The sequence below is a fragment of the Lagenorhynchus albirostris genome, chromosome 10, assembly GCF_949774975.1.
Source record: "Lagenorhynchus albirostris chromosome 10, mLagAlb1.1, whole genome shotgun sequence".
Taxonomy (NCBI): Eukaryota; Metazoa; Chordata; class Mammalia; order Artiodactyla; family Delphinidae; genus Lagenorhynchus; species Lagenorhynchus albirostris.
Window position 1 is genome coordinate 37,727,029 of NC_083104.1, and position 17,655 is coordinate 37,744,683.

The 17,655-nt window shown below is 54.7% G+C and overlaps 1 protein-coding gene across 3 annotated transcripts in view; it reads right to left on the reverse strand.

Moving 5' to 3' along the window:
- The window catches only part of MAPKAPK3 (MAPK activated protein kinase 3), a 38,001-nt gene that overhangs the window by 1,748 nt on the left and 18,598 nt on the right, over positions 1-17,655 (reverse strand). For 2 of the 3 annotated variants that reach the window (XM_060161728.1, XM_060161731.1), the window contains 8 exons: positions 6,687-6,826; positions 5,453-5,517; positions 4,912-4,991; positions 3,022-3,145; positions 1,746-1,821; positions 1,293-1,417; positions 760-845; positions 408-488 (listed from right to left, as the gene is read on the reverse strand). In XM_060161728.1, coding sequence (XP_060017711.1) covers positions 408-488; positions 760-845; positions 1,293-1,417; positions 1,746-1,821; positions 3,022-3,145; positions 4,912-4,991; positions 5,453-5,517; positions 6,687-6,826 — 777 coding nt within the window. The remainder of the gene's footprint in view (positions 1-407; positions 489-759; positions 846-1,292; positions 1,418-1,745; positions 1,822-3,021; positions 3,146-4,911; positions 4,992-5,452; positions 5,518-6,686; positions 6,827-17,655) is intronic. The other variant, XM_060161732.1, reaches the window with a different exon arrangement.

A 17,655-nucleotide genomic window follows, 5' to 3' on the forward strand; every position in this document is an offset into this window, starting at 1 on the left:
GCAGGGGACGCCGTCTTGCTGTGCACCCAGGGCACCAGCGCCTGAAGACTGTGCCCTGGTTGCCCCAGGCTCTGAGCTGCTGCCCCATAGGCTCAAATCTGGCCTCCCCTAAGTCTAAAAGCAGGCTGACCACCCTCCCAAATGTTGCAAATCATAGGAGGGATTATGGCCAAAGCTTGTTCGGTTTGACCCCAAAGCCCCCCTTCACCGAGGGCGTGAGCCAGGAGCACCACCCTGAATGGGGTAGCGCAGCCCAGTGCTCCAAGTGCCACGGTCAGACCACGGCTGCAGTCACTGACATAAGGCGAGAGGGGACCGAAGACCCAGGTTCTGGGTGGTCACCACCGTGGAGTCCCTTTTTCCAAAACCCTGCTACTTGCAGGGAGGCTGAGGGAGAGTCCACCCACCTTGACTTCATCCCAGTGGTCTTTGTCCTCCTGCAGCACTCGGGCTGTGTGGAGTGGAGTCTGTGGCACCACCATCGATTGCTGGAAGGAGCCCCAGGCCCGTGGATCAGACCCTGCGGGCACCCGGGACAACACTGGCTGCCCAACCCCACCCCCTTTCTTCCAGTCTCAGATGGGGAAACGGAGACTCAGGGAGGTGAAGGAGCCTGACATGAGTGGTGGCAAAGGCAGGTTATAGGTGGGGCACTACCACACATCTGTGGCCCACGGCAGAGACTCCGGAGCCATCACTCTTCTGGCAGCCCTGCTCAAGCTCATCACCCCGCCCACCATAGAACGAGGTGGCACTCACGTTGATCCAGGGATGGTTCATGAATTGTGTGATGGTCAGCCTCTCTGTGGGGTCTGTCTTCAGCAGGAGGCGGATCAGCTGCTTGGCTAGTGATGAGAGGGGAGTGGTGAGGCTGCGAAGTTCCTCAGAGCCAGTCCCCCCCTCCCAGAGACCACCAGCTCTGCACACGCTCCCAAATTCCTAACCCACAGAAACAGTGAGCTAATAACCGTTCCTTGTTTTAAGGCCTTAAGTGTTTGGGGTAATTTGTTAGGCAGCAATAGATAATTGATATGAGGCAGACTTGTTTGTGGTCTCCAAAGGGAAAATATGAACAGGAGTTAGAGGAAGTTTTGAGGAGGCAGGTTTTGAGCCCATTTGGCAGATATAGAAACTGAGGTTCAGAAAGGTTAGGTGACTTGCCTAGGACCACAAAGCTGGGATGCTGGGGAAGCTAGGATCTGAATACAGGTCGGTTTGACACCAAAGTGTTCTCTCCCAGAAGGAAGGCTTATGGGGTCCAGTGGAGCAAGATGGGGCAGAGATTCACTCACCATCCTCAGAGACCTCTGACCACTCAGGATTGGGGAAGCCATACTGGCCCAGGCGGATCCTCCTCTTCATCCCCGGGGAGATGGCCTGGCCCGTGTTGGAGTAGAAGGGCGGGAAGCCACACAGGCTAGGGGAGGGCAGAGGTCATTCGGCACAGGTGTGGGGGAAGCGCCAGGGTGGACCCATTCTCCTCCCCCACGACCCTGACTGGGCAGATGGGCAGCCAGACACCAAGGCAATAATACCAGCCCTCAGAACTCTGGTGTTCATCCCAGGACCACCATCTGCCCTTGGCATGGGGAGGCCTCCAGGGAGCCTGAAGAAGAGGTGTCCCATGACCAGAAGGGAAGGGCAGCCTCCTTGAAGAGTGACCTGCTCAAGCCCCTCACCAAGGATGGCGGGGACAGAAGTGGTTCTGAGGGTACACGGGGTTGCAGGAGATGGATGGTACTCACAGGATGTACATGATGACACCCAGGGACCACATATCACATGACTTGTCATACTTCTCTGGACCCAGGACCTCAGGAGCTACCAGGGCAGAGAGCACAGGAAGGGCCTCAGTCCCAAGGGTCCTCAAGCCCAGGCAGGAGCCTAAATCCTGGACAAGGTGGAGAGCAGGTGCCCAAGCTGGGGGATGGGGCAGAGCAGATTGGCGTCTGGCACCTTCTGGGAAGGCGGCATGTGTGTGAAGTTGCGGGAGGAAAAGCAGCTCCCAGATAAAATAATCCCAATTTAGACTGGGCTGTAAGAAATGATAGCCTCCTAGCTACTTTGGGCCATCTCAGTCTTGGTGTGGGAGGAGAGGGAGAGGAGGGCAGTCTGGGGTTTGATGGGGTCCTGCCGTAGGTGAGAGGGCCTCAGCCCACCAGCTGCCCTGTGTCCCTTGCCTCCTGAATGTACAGCCAAGGTCATGGGTAAGGAGGGGCCACGGCCAGGGCTCTGGGTTCCACTGTCAGCCTGGCTACCATCCCATGGGGCCTTGGTCTTCCCATCTGTTCAATGAGATGGGTAGGCCGGAAGATTTCTAAGTCAAAATACTGCAAAACATGTTCTGGTAAACAGAGTGCCATTCCAGCTGTCTCAGGGGGCTTCCCACCCCTTAAACAGCTCTTGGAAGGCTTATCCTGAGGGAGAAGAGCTCTCTGTAAAACGAGTCATCACCCCACTCTCTGGGAAGGGGCACTTTCAGCAGGGGCTTCTCCAGATCTGGGGGCTGCCCACTCACAGAGGAGCAGGGAGCTTTTCCAGGAAGCATGGGTATGTGTACAACCCCGGGTCCCATCCATGCCCTCACCTAAGGGACCCTCTCCCACAAGGCAGGTGGCTGGTACCCTGCATCCCTCTAATGTAGGAGGAAATGCCTGCCCACTTTCTGAATATGACTCTCAGGAAGATAAAAACCAGAGAAAAACAACCACAGTTGGGCTCCATCCCAAGCTGATGGCAGCCTTTTATCACGTATATATTTAGAGCCGCTGTGATGTCATTCAGCTCACAGGCCACAGCCAGAATTTTCCTGGATCTATTTTCAAAAGCAGAAGCTGAAGTTTGGGAGAATATTTTTGCAACCTCCGGCCCCCCAGTCACCGCCTCCTCGCAGACAGAATCCTCCCCTCCCTCCTCACTGGGCTTTAACCCTTTGGCTTCTGCACCCCACTGGCTGCCCCATACCACAGCAGGGTGAGGCGGGTGTGGTAAAGAGGTACAAACCATATCCCAAGGACTCACCCACATAATAGGGAGTGTAGCAGGGAGTCTGCAGGGCATTTTGGGTGGTCTCCTTGGCAAAGCCAAAGTCAGTGAGCTTGAGTACCCCATCTTTCTCCTTGGACGTGTAGAGCAGGTTTTCAGGCTGGGCCAGGAAGAGAAAACATTAGTCTGGAGTTAGGCACCAGGTGGGGGCAGAATCTTCCCTCATCCAGATTGATGCAGGAGGAGCCAGGTCCATCTCACTAAAAAGACCTGGGTCTTGGCAAACAACAACACGGGCCAAATATGGAGGAGACTAATGTGGCTGAGAGGTGACACCTCATCTCACAGAGGGGAAACTGAGGCAGTTGTTCAACAAAGGCTGCAGATAACCGAGTGCCACGGAGAGCCCAGGGGCAGGAAATTCTGAGCTTGAGTTGGTGATGCTGCCTTGAGATGCCAAAATGAGGGGTCCGGGGGAAGGTGGGCTGCAAGCGAGCCAGTGCTGCCAAGCACACAGCCTGTACCCAGCCCAGAATGAGCCTGCAGGACAGCCCCCCTGAGGTTGCTCCGGGAGCTAAGACCCCAGGAGCTGCACAGAGGCCATCTTTCCTGGTTGCAGAGCACAGAGAGTCTGAGGGATGAAGGCAGTGGGGAATCTGCATGGAGGAGGCAGCCCTGAAGCTGGTTTCTAATGAATGTGTAGGACCTAGGCCCATGGACAGGAGCGGCAGAGCTGGGGTAGAAGGATGGGTGTTAGATGGAGTTCCAGTTTGGAGCCAGTGAAAGCTATTTCTCAGGTCCTGTTTGAGATGATGCAACCTTGGACTGGGATTAAAAACAGGGAAGCACTTTTGATCTATACAAAGGAATCTTCTCAGCAGAAGGCTTTTCTCCCCTTGGGAGAAAAAAAGGAAGCCAGGGCCAAAATAAAGCAATGGTTTATTTTGCAAAATAAAGCAAAGGTGAGACTGTTGCGGCTCCCCGTGTATCCAAAATCAAAGAATAACTGTATGGGTTGGCAGTAGTCAGCCAGAGGAAGAACCTGATGCAGCAGCTGGGCCCTCAGGTCTCCTCTGCCCAGTCTTAGGAGGAAATAAGCCTGGGGGTGTCATGCTCTAAGTGTGGGCCTGAGGGCCCAGGAGTTGCAGATTCTACTCTGATGGTGGCTGGCACATACAAGTGTGTGCATGTGTGTATGTAAGGCTGCCTCGATTTGCATTTCATCCATCTGATCTTGATCACCTGTAAGAGTCAGTCCTCCCTGGATAGGAAGTTTGGAGAGAACATCTCTCAAGCCCATCCACTGGAAGGGCAAGCAGGTCCAGCAACTGGGATTACCTCTGCTCCTTCATCCAGTGCCCAGCACATGGCTTCTTTCCCCTAAAATGCTGACATTAGAGGGCTCCACCTATGGAAACTATGGCTGTTACTTCACAGAAGCCCCAACATTGTAAGGCAGCCACTTCCTGAGGCCTGGCATATTGTCACCACAAAATCCTTGCTGAATGAACAAATGAATGCATGAATCCCAGGGCAGCAACTGCACAGCCTTGAGCAAGACAATCTCTCTCTGAGCCTCGGTTTCCTCATCTGTCAAATGGGTAATGGCACCCATCTCACAGGGCTGGGTGAGGATTAAACGAGATGCTTATCAGGACTACTGGCTTGAAGTAGGCATTCAATTATTCTTATGGCTATTGGGATTATACAGTGTTTGAAGGAAACAAGGAGACCCATCTGGCTAGAGCAGAATGAATATGCTGGAACCATGGGAGAAAAGGCTGAGGAGAGCAGTCTTGGCCAGGGGGAAGAGGCCTTGAATGCCAACCAAGGAACGTGGCCTCCATCTAGTGGATGCTGGGACCATTGAGGGTTGTGGATGGCACTCTTTTCCCTGGTCTCCGAACCTGGATCCTGGAGCCTCACCTTGACATCTCGGTGGGCAATGTTCCAGCTGTGCAGAAACTGGATAGCGGTGCCAATATCCCGCATGATCTCTGCAGCTTCTGCAGACAGAGACAGAGGAGAGGGTCACTGATGTCAGTCAAGGGTCAGGCAGCCTAGGGGGCCCCACCCATCATCCCTCCTGGGAAAGCACAAGGTGGTGCACTCCTCCCACCCAGGGCCTCCATCCCATACCCACACCCTGGTCACCCTAGTTTCCTTTGGGGATGGCCTCATCTCATTTGGGGCTCTTTCAGCGGGCCTGGGCTACCTCTCCCCAGCTCAACTGTTGGTTGGCACCAAGAGGCATGGAGTCCTCCATCCCAAGGCCATGGAGAGCCCATCTCTGGCAAAGTGTCACAGACTCACAGAACCCCTTGGGAGATAAACACTCTGTCCCACCCCCTCTTATTCAGCTGGGGAAACTGAGGCACAGAGAGGAGCAGGGCCTTGCCCAGCATCACACAGAAACTCTGTGTGAGCCATCTCAGCCCAAATCCCCAGTGCAGCTGCACGTACACACCTCTCTCAGTGAAAGCTTGGTCGCCACGCTCCTGAATCCTGCTGAACAACTCACCGCCTTCCATGCTATTAGAGAAAGTGGGCAGGGAGGTGGAGAATCAGGCATCAACCTGCCCCCACCCCAAGTCATGGGCTCAGGCCTCCAGCCCTGCTGCTCTTCTCCTGGGGAACGGTCACCTTCAGCCTCCCTGTGCCTTGCAGAGCCTGGTGAATGGTGGGCTGTTGGCTTGGGTGGGTTGAACTCAACTCTTAGAACTAGGGGAGTATCTTAACCAGGGAGCACCTGTGTCCCCAGGGGCACTGACCCTACCTGGTAGCCCCACCCTCATCCAGGTTTCCCCAAGTGAGGAAGGAGATGTCAGTTATCATCATCATGGCCACTGTTTTCTGAGCACCTACTGTGTGCTGCGCCCTGGGCAAACCCTTTGTGTGCACTGCTGTGTAATCCTGGGCTGGTCCCTTCATCTCTCAGTGCCTCACCTTCCTCTTCTGTAAAACAGGGATTATAGCACCAACCTCACAGAGTTGTGAAGATTGATTCAGCAATACACATAGAGCACTTAGAATGAACAGGGTGAATGCTACATCAAGATCTCCCTCCGCATTTTACATGGGAGTTACAGCGATTCAGAGAGGTTAGCAGTTGCCCAAGGTCACACAGCTAGTGGGTGGCAGAGCCAGGATCTGAACCCCAAATCTGACTCAAGAGCTGCTACACTGAGGGGTGAGGGGGAACTTTAAAGGCAGACAGGGAGGAGCTGGAGGCCAAGACACAGGGCCCAGGGTCTGAGGAAGGTTAGGGTTGAGCCACAGTGCTCGTGGAAGAAGCCCAGGGTGGAGAAAGCCGCTGGCTCCTGGATCTAGGCCCTGATCACCCAGCACCTGGTGGGGCCGTGGGAGCACCAATCCAGGTGGGAAGGAGAAAGCTGAGGGGACAGTGTACTTCCCACTCTTCCCCACATCTCTCCCCCACCCCCTACATTCAGCTCTTCCAGCCCCTCCTCACAGAGTGGAAATCATACCCAGGGAGGCCACATTAGAGTCCCTGTGGATTCCTTCCCACCCTTGCAGGAAGGCCCTTGTGGCCAGCTGCGCAGGTCCGCGACCCTTCAGAGGCTGGCGGGGGGCCTCCCGGAGATGCTATCTGAAGAACAGAGACAGCCCCTAAAGAATGGTGGGAGCCTGGGGGCCACAGGGGTACTAATGAGGCACTGAGGCAGGGTGGGCCAGCATACCATTCCATGACGATGAGGAGACAGCGTTTGCTGTGATGCATGTTCTCATACACATCCAGGATGCGCACAATGTGGGGGCCGCCTGAGGCTTTCCAGTGGTGGTCCACCTCCTGCCGGGCCTTGGGGCTGTCATACAGGAGCTGAGGGCAGGTAGGCACAGAAAGTTGTCAGGCCTAAAATCCACTTCCCCAGGAGCCACCCAGAAGTGCCACTGCCCTCACTTTGCAGACAAGGACACGTAATCTCAAAGAGGCCTGTGACCTGCCTAAGGTCCCCCAGCTTATGAAGGGCAAAATGAGGATTCACATCCAGGTTTTCCTGATTGGTGGTCCAATGAGCCTCTGGACTTGATTGAGGGTCAGCTTCAAGCAGCTTAGCTGGTAGCTCAGGAAGCCCTGGAAAGTAGCTGAAAGCTTGGAAGGACTCAGAGGCCAGAGAAGCCCCTGCCTCCCTTCTTGGGGACAGCAATTGAGGTGGAAATTGAGTGGACTTCGTAGTCAAATCACACATCACCTGTGAGACCCCAGGCCAGGAGCCACACATTGCCAGAGCCTCATTTACAGTGAGACGGCATGAGGGTTGTGGACCAGAGGTAGAGGTTGGCAGCAAGGAGGACCCTGCTCGAGGGAAGTGACTGCCTGGCGGGGTGAGGTCTGGGCTTGGAGCTAAATTCCTCCAATGACTCACTGTGACCTCAAGCTAACATTCACAGCTCCAAGCCACAGCCCACAACTCTGTAAAATGGAGTAATAATAGTCATCCCCACAGGATACATCACATCAAGGCAGGCAGCACGTGGGTGGGCGTCACGATCCTTGTTCAGGTTAACTCAGCCCTGGGCTGTGGCTGTCAACCTTACAGCCAATCACCGGAAATGAGCAAGACCCTGAAGTGGTCATGCTCAGAGGAGGTGCAGGGGGTGGAGACGTCAGCCTGCAGGGTGAGGTGGCCCAGAATGGGGAGAGCAGGGACAAGCCATCCCCCAGGTAAGGCTGCTCACATTTGCTTCCTGGCTGAACAGGGCTGAAGACCAGGGCTGGAACCCAAGATAGGCTCAGACCAGCTCCATCTTGCTCAGTACGCGCCGGACCCTGGGCCACCCTGGGCCTTGCTTTCTTCTTCTGCAGGATGGTTTCCCCGCTGCCAGGGCATGTGTGGGCAGGCTCTGGGACCAAGCTCTCTAGGCAAAGATCAACTGGGGCGGAAACGAATCCCTGCATCTGCTTGCCCCTTGGTCTCTGGAGCTTGACCCTAGTGTGGGGTGCAAGGAGCTGGGCAAGCCCCTCCACCAGCTCCGGGGTTCCTTCTCCACTAACCAGTCCAGAATGGGGGTGTGCATGGAGACGGCTGCAGGCAGACACTCCCAGCCTGGAAACCATGGATCCCTTGCTCGTGCTGCCTTTGCCTCCTCTGTTCTGCCCACACAGCTCCCATGTACCGGCTTCTTACTTAACAGCACTGTGGGTAGAGGCTTGGTCACCCCCACTCACCACATCAGCTCCCCCCACCACACTGTGTCCTGAGGTGACTCAAGCCACGGGCACCTCAGGCTTTAGCCACAGGACCAAAGATGCACCATCCTCCCTGCCTGCTCTGTCCTCTCTGCACCCCTTCTCTGCTTGGCCTCCTAACACTTCTCCCTGCCTCCTGCCACCTCCTCCCTAGCCCACCTGACCATGTCCTGCCAGGGCCCCCAGGCAGGCTCCTGGACCCTCTCCTCACTCTGCCCTGTTTCTGGCACCCGACCCCGATATCAGGGTCCTCTCTCTTCTCTCCTAAAATCCCAAGCTCACAGCTGAAATGCTTTCGGTGGGGTCCTCAGCCCTACCTCTTTCTCTCTGGTCCTTCACTACCTATCCCCACCCACTAGTGCTCCGTATAAAGGCCACCTCCTCGCCTGGCATCCAGAGCTCGTCTTCCTCTCTCAGCTCATTTCCTGCTACCCTGGCCCCAGAGCACTTGATTCTGGTCAGAGTGATGTATGTTCTGATCCCAAATAGGCCTCACTCTCTGCCTACACCAGGTGCACTCTTGCTCCATCTCCTCTACTGGGCTAACTCCCTTTTTCTGAGGAAGGTTCTGGTGTCAGTTCAGACGTCTCCTCCTCTGGAAAGTGCTCCCAGCACCTCCCTCAGTGGTTTTGGCCTCTGTACCTCCACCAGGCTGGAAGCAGCTTGAAGGTACAGACAGGTCGGGATTACCTGGGAGTCCCCGGCTGGGGTCTGGCAGAAAACACTGGGCTCCTGAACAAACAAAGGATGGGATGATGGGCATGGGGCTGGAAGGAGACAGGGGTGTGAAAGGGAAGGGAGGAGGACGATGGATGGCCTGAGCCTGCACCTTGTGCTTTGCTGAGGAGGAGAAGCAGGTGGAGCTGTCCTGAGCTGGAGCCTCTCAATGCCTCCCACCCTACTCAGTCCATATTTAGGATCCCATTTACCACATGGATTAAAATAGTCCTTCTCTGAGTGCCAAGGCTCTGAGAACAGGCACAGGGGTGGGGAGAGAACTGCCCCTAGAAAACACAATAAATGCCGCCAGGTCTCTCTAAAGGGGAGATTACAGAGTCCTGCACCTGGGCCCACGCAGGGCCAGCTGCCAAGAAATCTCCAGGGCTGTCTCTCTTGATCTCTCAGGGTGACCTTGAGTGCAGCCCCAAACCTCTTAGAGGCTCAGTGTTCTCATCTTTCTTCCCCCTTGCCAAAGTCTTCTCCTCTCCTAGGAGTACCCCCAAAGACACCTCCTCTCAGAAGCCCTCCCTGACAACCTGTCTAAAGAGGACCTCGAGGGTCCTTACTCTCCCCTCATCCTTTATTTTACTTTCTTTCTATATATGCTTGTTTATTGAGGTATACTTTACATACACAGATCTCAAGAGTCCAGTTCAATGAATTTTGACAGTTGCATACACCCTGTGACCCACACCCCCATCAAGACAGAAAATGTTGCCAGCTCCCCAGAAAGCTCCCGCATCATCACCCTTTTTTCCTCCCTCCTGTGCATCACTTGCTCACGACCTACAATTAACCTGTTCCTTTGATAACTCTTTAAACAAACACACACATATAGATGTTACACTTTCAGTATGCCTGGCTCTGTTCTGAGCACTTGATAAACATTAGGAGGAAGGGACTTTATTACCACCATTCTTTAGCTGAGGAACTGAGGCACAGCGAGGTGAAATAACCGGCCCCAGATCATGCAGCTGTTTCCCCAGTCAGGCTGGCATTGTGCTGCCTCTGGCCTCAGACTGTGGACCCACAAGGGCAGGGCCAGTCTGCCTGGTCACCTCTGGGTCCCAGTACTGGCACAGAGCACTGGCTCAGATAATATCTGTAGATTTCATGAACAAATCTATAAAGTGGGGATAAAGGGAAGAAACCCTCACAACCCATCATGAGGAGAGAACAAGATTAAATGGAGGACCCAGGAAGGCTCAACAAATGAAAGACATGACAACCTGGACAGACTTCGTCCCCACTGTACCTAACCTACCCTCTCTGGTGAACTTTACCTCCTCTTCCAAGGAGCCCATCCTGACTCCTCCAGCCCACAAGGCCATTGCTACAAGTTGGCTTCATTCATGCAAGTATATGAGGCTTCACTATCCTTCACGAAAGGTGTCCCCCAGCAAAAGCCCCATCTTCCCAGGCATGGGAATGAGCACAGGGCTAAGAGACAGGAGCCCCAGGTTCTACTCTTATTCTCAGTGTGACCTGGGGCTGGTCCTTTGCCTCTCTGTGTCTCTGTTTCCCTTGTGTTAAGATGCAGGGCTTGGGCTAGACTTGGGGGGGATGGGAACCACAGGGAGGACCCCTGGTCAGGGGCTCCTTGCAAAGTGGGGTCAGTAGTCCCACTCCCACAGCACTGTCCCCATGGAGCAGCCTCTGGTCTCCAATGACCCCATATTCAAATGCCTGAAGCTGCTGGGGGCCACCCGGTGTCTTGGTCCCCAGCCACAGCTGGGAAGAAAAGAAGATGGGGTGGCCTTCTGACAACGCAACACATCCGTACCCTGTCCTCACTCCCATCCTACATCCCCTGAGCCCCCCAGGGGTCCACCAAAGCTGGAGGGTCTGTGATGGCTCCTGGACAGCTCCATAGCTCCAGCTAGTGCCCAGCAGGCTCCCTTATACGCCTGTGAGATGGAACCCTGGCTTCCTCCTAAGGGAGGGCTCCCAGCTCTCCTTGAGTTGTGGGCCCCCACTGAAGTTACACAAGCATCGAATTTGAGACCATATTTCTTTGATCAAATGACAATGCTGTAGCCTCAGTCTTTGATTATGTGGTTTCCACCTCTCCGTTCTCCCCTCACTCTCCTTTGCCAAATTCTCTCACCTACCCCCAGAGCCCGTAGCCAGACAGCCGAGACCCCTACCAACCCCACCAGACAGTGGACCCCAGCAAAGGTTGAGGGCAGAGGGGCCCACGCCCCTCCAGCCCTCCAGGTGGAATGGGAGCCTCAGAACTGGCCAGGCCTCCTCCCTACCTCCACGCTGTGTCCCTTTCCACCCAAGCACAGGGTTTACATGTAGGTGGAGGAACTCTTGAGTTCGGGAGCTGAGAAAACAACAGCATCATTTGACTGTTTGGAAAACAATTTACAGTTTACAAAACACTCTTTTCCCTTATCTCATGGGAATGCTGGTGCCACCCTGTGAGGCAAGTAGGGCGGGACCATCAGCCCCAATTTATAGAGTGAGGAAAAAGAGGCTCTGGAGGATGAAGTCATTGCCCTGGGGCCACCAGGATGGAGTAAGGTAAGGCTGGACAGGGAGGAGAACAGGACTCCTGAGAGAGCATCCAGACAACCCCTCCCTGAGGGGAAATGAGAGGAGGGGGTGGCCCCAAGTCAGAGAGGCACTGGCCAAAACTACTACTTGCAAGACTTGGGAAACTTGTTCTGAAATAAATGTGTGCATAGGTGCACGGGTGTGTGCACGAGCAGAGATGTGAGTAGGTGTGTGTATGTGTGCACGGAAACATGGGTAAATGTACACGTGAGTACATGCACATAAGGGGTGTGTGCATGGGTGTGTACGGGTGTATGTGGTATGGGGCTGGGGAATGTGTGTCAGTGTGTGGGCCATGGTATGTTTTTGTCTACAGACTCTGTGATGTTGATTTTGATCCCTTCAGAGAATAAGGCCCATCCATCTGTCCATTTATTTGTGCAATATTTTGTATTTCTCTAAAGTGCCTAGCAGAGAACTGGGCACAGAGGGGTGCCCAAGAAAGACCAGGGGTCTTGGGCTTCCCTTGTGGTGCAGTGGTTGAGAGTCCGCCTGCCGATGCATGGGACACGGGTTCATGCCCTGGTCCACAGGCCGCGGAGCGGCTGGGCCCGTGAGCCATGGCCACTGAGCCTGTGCGTCCGGAGCCTGTGCTCCGTAACGGGAGAGGCCATAACAGTGAGAGGCCCGCGTACTGCAAAAAAAAAAAAAAAGAAAGAAAGACTGGGGGTCTTGCTGCTACAACTCAACCTGTGACAGCCTTGTCTGGGCAGGTGACCAAGCCTAGACCCTCTGCTCAGACCTCCTCTCCCACTGAGGCCTCATCTCCACTGCAGGAGCCATCACCTCACATTGCCCAGAGCTGTAAAAGTACTCTGTCTGCCTTCCTAGAGCATCAAACAGAGCTGGGATGTCTGCAGTGACTCTGTAAGACACAGCCTTGGGACCAGCCCCCAACACCCTTCTTCACCGTTCTTCCCAGGCCCACATGCCCACCCACACAGCCAGTGTCCACATCCAGCTCACCCCAGGATGGGCTCTTTTCAAGTAAAAGTGTTCACAGTACCTGTCACACACACACACACACACACACACACACACACACACACACACACACACACACGAGGCCCCAAGGCCCCGGGGCCCCAAGCAGCCTCTCCCACTCCATCCCAACCTCCACACTCCCAGCCAATGAACCTGCAGCCCAGGCCAAACTGCTGTGGCCTGTGCCAGAACACCCACTCCTTCCAGGGAAAGACAGCTGGTTTATAGTCTCTCCCATCAGTGAGGCAGCAGCAAATTAAAAAATATGAACTCTGGATTTCATGACAGCCCACAGCCCAAGAGACATTATTAACCCTACAGCAAAGGGAACCTCATGGAGGCCAGGGATCCACTTCCTCTCACTGCTCTGTGGGCCACTAAAGTCCCATTATTTCCACTTTCTTGGGATTCCAGCTTGGTTTGATGCCAGAGGATACAGAGGAGAGAGGCAGGAAGGACTGCTGTGTCCCCCAACACCTTCTCTCCCACCCTGCGGGTCTCACCCCAGCCTCAGGCAAGGGCAGGCTGGAACACTCAGGAGCTGCATCTCCGGGCTGTCGATTACACCACAGTTACACACGCTCAGCGCCAAACACTCAGGCAGTGGAACTGAACAGAATATTATGGGAAAATCTAGGTTTGCGACTCATTTTTTTCACTGTGGAGAACCCCAATTCTCTACAGAGGGAGGTTATAGATGAGAAAAAGCACTTTGAATTTACTAAACTCCCTCCTTGTTAAGAGTTTTTCAACTCAGCCATATCTGAGGTCCCTTCTGGCTCCCAGTTCTGTAATTATTTGGGATTATTTTCCCATGGGAACATATCTCTAATTTTATGAGAGACATCGCTGGAAGAGCAGGATTCATTTTACAGCCAGCTGTTGAGACCACCCTGCCTTGTGCTGTTAGCAGCAGGTGGTTATTAGTACTCTGCACCCTTGCCCCTGGCCAGCTAGTGGGACCCCCTGCTGGCTGCTTTGCCTACTTAGAGCAGAGGCCATAGCCTCGGGATGGGGTGGTAGAGACTGACCTCAAGTTCAGGGTTTGAAGCAGGAGTTTCCTGTTTAAGGCCTCAGTACCCACCCCCGCCCCCATCACTGACTTCACCCTCTCCCTCCCCACAAGGGCACCAGTGCTATTCGGAGAGTTGCTGGTCATGTCAAATCTAACTTTTTAGCCCTGGTTTCAAATTAGAGCCTCAGACATGTGCCATTATTCTCTCATGCACTAATTTCCCCAGCTTTCATAGCTCATTAACAGAGCTAACGGAACTGATTTTGCAGCTATGGATTAGTTGGCCCCATGCCAGATCAGACCTCGCTTCGTCAAGTTCTGGCCATATCCTGTCCTCCGTCTCACCCTGTCTGTTCACTTCTCCTCCTCAGCAGCTTAAGTTCCAGGGATGTCGGCTCACATGATCTACTGACCCCAAATGCCCAGGCCCCAGCTGAACGCCTAAGGACTGATGGAGTCAGGACAGGGTTACCACACCCTTCATAACAACCGTCCCTCCCTGGTGTTTGGCCAGTGCTGTGTTGGCCACAGTGCTTGGTCACAGATATCGCCTCATTCAGTACTCATCACATCCTGAGGAGAACCAGCATCACCCTTTTCCTGTGGGGAGCCTGTGACTCTGAGAGGTTAAGTGACTTGCTCAAAGTCACATAGCTTGGTAGTGAGAGTCAAAACTTGGATCCAGACCTGTTGGCTTCTAGGCAGTGAGGGCGATGCAGGTGGCTGCTTTGTTCCTTTCATGTGTGAAGCTTGGCCCCACAGCCCTGGGGCTAGACCAGGCTCTGCCCCTTGGCGGTCATTACAACGGTGGTGGATGTTCACAGAGCCGCTGCCATCTGCCAGGCATGTTACACACCTGTTAGCTCTTGCCCTTCAAAAAGGACATTACTGGGGCTTCCCTGGTGGCGCAGTGGTTGAGAGTCCGCCTGCTGATGCAGGAGACACAGGTTCGTGCCCCGGTCCGGGAAGATCCCACGTGCCGCGGAGCGGCTGGGCCCGTGAGCCATGGCCGCTGAGCCTGTACGTCCAGGGCCTGTGCTCCACAACGGGAGAGGCCACAACAGTGAGAGGCCCGCGTACCACAAAAAAAAAAAAAAAAAGGGCATTACTGACCATCACTTTCAGCTTAGGAGACTGAGACTCAAGGATATTCTATAGCTTCTCTGGGTCACATGGTTCACACACAGCCACCTCCGAGTCCAGGAGTCCTTTGGACACCAGGATTCAACCCTCATGCCCAGGGAGGACTGCACATTTTACAGATGTCTTCCTGACCCCTACAAACATTTACTGGCCCTGCCTGGGGGTCAGGCCTGGAGCTGCGGCTAGGAATGCTGTCACAGGCACTCCATACTCAAGGATTTGGGGGTCTATGGATGAGTTGCTGCCAATTAGGATGCTTGATGAGGATGTAGGCCCTAGGGAACTGTGCCTGGCTCCTTCTCTTCCCTTCTCCTTTCTTTCCAGATCCAGAACCTGGCAGAGCAGGCAAGATGGAGAAGGCCAGCCCCGGGAAGAAGGAGGGCCCCCAAACAGCTGCTCCCATTCCAGGCCAAGGGTGGGGTACCTGATGGCCGGGGCAGGGGTGGGGGGACCAGGAGGAAGTGGCTGACTGGCTGGGAGCCTCCCTAATCACCTCCCACCAGAGTCCTGGGAGGGGAGGAAGTGGCTGGGGCTCTAGGCCCAACGTCTTTCTAGGAGGCTCTGCCAGCAGGAAAGCCAACACGCGTTTTGAAATTGTCAAATCTCAGGAACACAAGAACTCCTTCAATTTGCCAAATTTTGGTGGCCTCAGTTTGTCTGCTTCCTCCCAGCCCCAGAAAACGTGGAAACAAAGGCAGAAGTGCCAGGTCTGGGGAGGAATAGGGAGGGGTGGGGGAGGGGAAGAATGCTTCCAGAAAGAAGGAGTTAAGCTAGGCTCCCAGGCAGGGAAGGAGAGGACCAGTGGGAACATGAGTGCTAGCTGGAGCAGGCCCAGGTCCCAGTGCCCCAGGTCAGGGTCCATGCACTATGAAAGACCAGCTGTGGCCACAGGGCTCTGGGTCAGACAGACCTGCATGCCAGATGCAGAGGCCAGTTCCATCCTCCACTCACCTGCGGCTTTGGGCAGGCCATTCAACCTCTCTGAGCCTCACTGGCCCAATCCGGAAAATGGGGACAGTGACAGTACTCATGTTCCCGGGTGGCCACGAGGACAGAATGAGAACACACAGAGAGCTCAGATTAGCACAGTGCCAAGTGCACACTGAGTGGAGATGGGCTTTGAGGTTTGCTTGGCTTCAGGATTCCCCTGGGTCTTGCCCTGAGGTGGTCTCACACTCTTCACCTCCCTATTCTCCAGAATTTGGGGATATTCAGGTGCAAACTCTAGGACCCAGGGAGGCAGACTCCCTCCAATCCAGCAGGTCACAGAAATGGTCTCAGATCCTGAGAGGTAGACCAAGAATCAAAAGTCTATGGATACTGCTGCTATGAAAGGCTCAATGAGGAGGGGCAGATCCTCCAGGGTGGGAAGATCATGGCTAATCTCAGGGGAGGGACCCTGGGGCATGGGAAGCAAGGCTGAGAGCTAGGGACCTAAGCCAGGGAACTAACCCAGCCCTCAGCTTTGGCAGACTGGAGGAGAGGGCACATCCCCACTCTCCCAGGTGGCAAACACCTTTACATCCTCAACTCCTCCATGCATCCTTTTGGGCAATGTCCCCTTCTGCAAAGTGTGTGGTGACCTTGGACCTGTCCCCTAATATCTCCCTGAGCCCCAGTTCCTCATCTGTGAAATGGATATGCACTCTCCTCACCCATGGCAACGAAGGGAGAGGGGCAGGCATGTCTGAGACTATCGGCACCTGCTTTACAGGCAAGGAAAGAGGCCCAGAAAGAGCTACAACCTTCTCCCCCTCCCGGAGGTTACAGTGTGTAAGTGGCAGGATCAGAACTCCCTCTGCCCCAGGCAGGTGCCAGATCCCAGCATCCTACCCACAGCCTTCCCACAGGGGGCTGAGGAAAGGCCACACAGGTGCCTTGCGAGCCCCCTGAGTGCATACTCAGAGGGTCTAGCTTCTATTATCATCTAACTTCTTAGAGGAAAAAAGAATTTTTCTGTCAAAATCAGCTACATAATTGGTGAAATGTTACCCTGGTTCTATTTCTTCTGTGACAGTATAAAAAGAAGACATCTTCCTCATAAGACTGGACAATTTTTAGCAAACATAAGTGTTTTATTCTAATCTCAAAAATGTCTCTTCAATGGTCCCTCCTCATGAGGAGACCCCACCTTGGCCACAGAGTCTGTGCCCCCAACCGGCCAGCTGTGCTGCAGTGATGCCCGCATAGCCCGCGCAGGGTAACAGAGGACAGGCAGCGACCAGGGCGAGTGAGGCCATGCCCAGGCGACCCCTGCTGAGGCACCCATCTTGCCATGCCTGTGGTCAGCTCTGGAGAGGGGACCCAACACACTCTAGCTCTCAGAAGAATGACAGCTGGTCTCTTTCCCCTGGAGGAGACGTTACAAAGATGACAAAGGAATAAGAAGTGGGGGGGGGTGGGAGGATGGACCGCACCACCCCCAGAGACATGGTGCAGAGACCCTTGGGAACCTTCTGACTCCACCCCCCAGACCTGCTCTTCCCCAAGCCAATATCTTATCTGCTCTGCATCTCTCCCGCTTCCCTTGGCTTCATCCACGTCCCCGCAGCTCCCCACACAGGCCTGGGTGAGCACCGGCAGCCATCGCCCTACTCAGGCTCCTCCCAGGGGAGGCAGGGAAACTGGCTGCCCAAGCTTCTGGCAGACCTTGGCCCCTGGTCCCTTTCTCTCTCCTGCTCCTGTTCAGCTAGAAGGCTCCCAGGCCTCTGACACCCAGCTGGCTCCTGGGAAAGTCTCCTTGTCTCTGGAGCCGTAGCTGTGAGGAAGGGGAAGTGGAAGAGGGAGGAAGGCCCCACCCTCTGGGAGACCAGGGTGGCAGCCAGCCAGCACTGAGGGACACTCCGGCCATGGGAATGGACTGCAGTGACTCACCCTCACTCTCTCAGGCCTTTCTAGGGTAAGGACACACCCTGGTACAGGCTCGGCTGACTCAAGGATTGACCCAGCCATAGAGCGCAGTGCAGAGGGGTCTTCAAACCTGAGTCATAACCCCCTGAGCTCCTGTCCCTAGCAGAACACATACCCTGCTGGT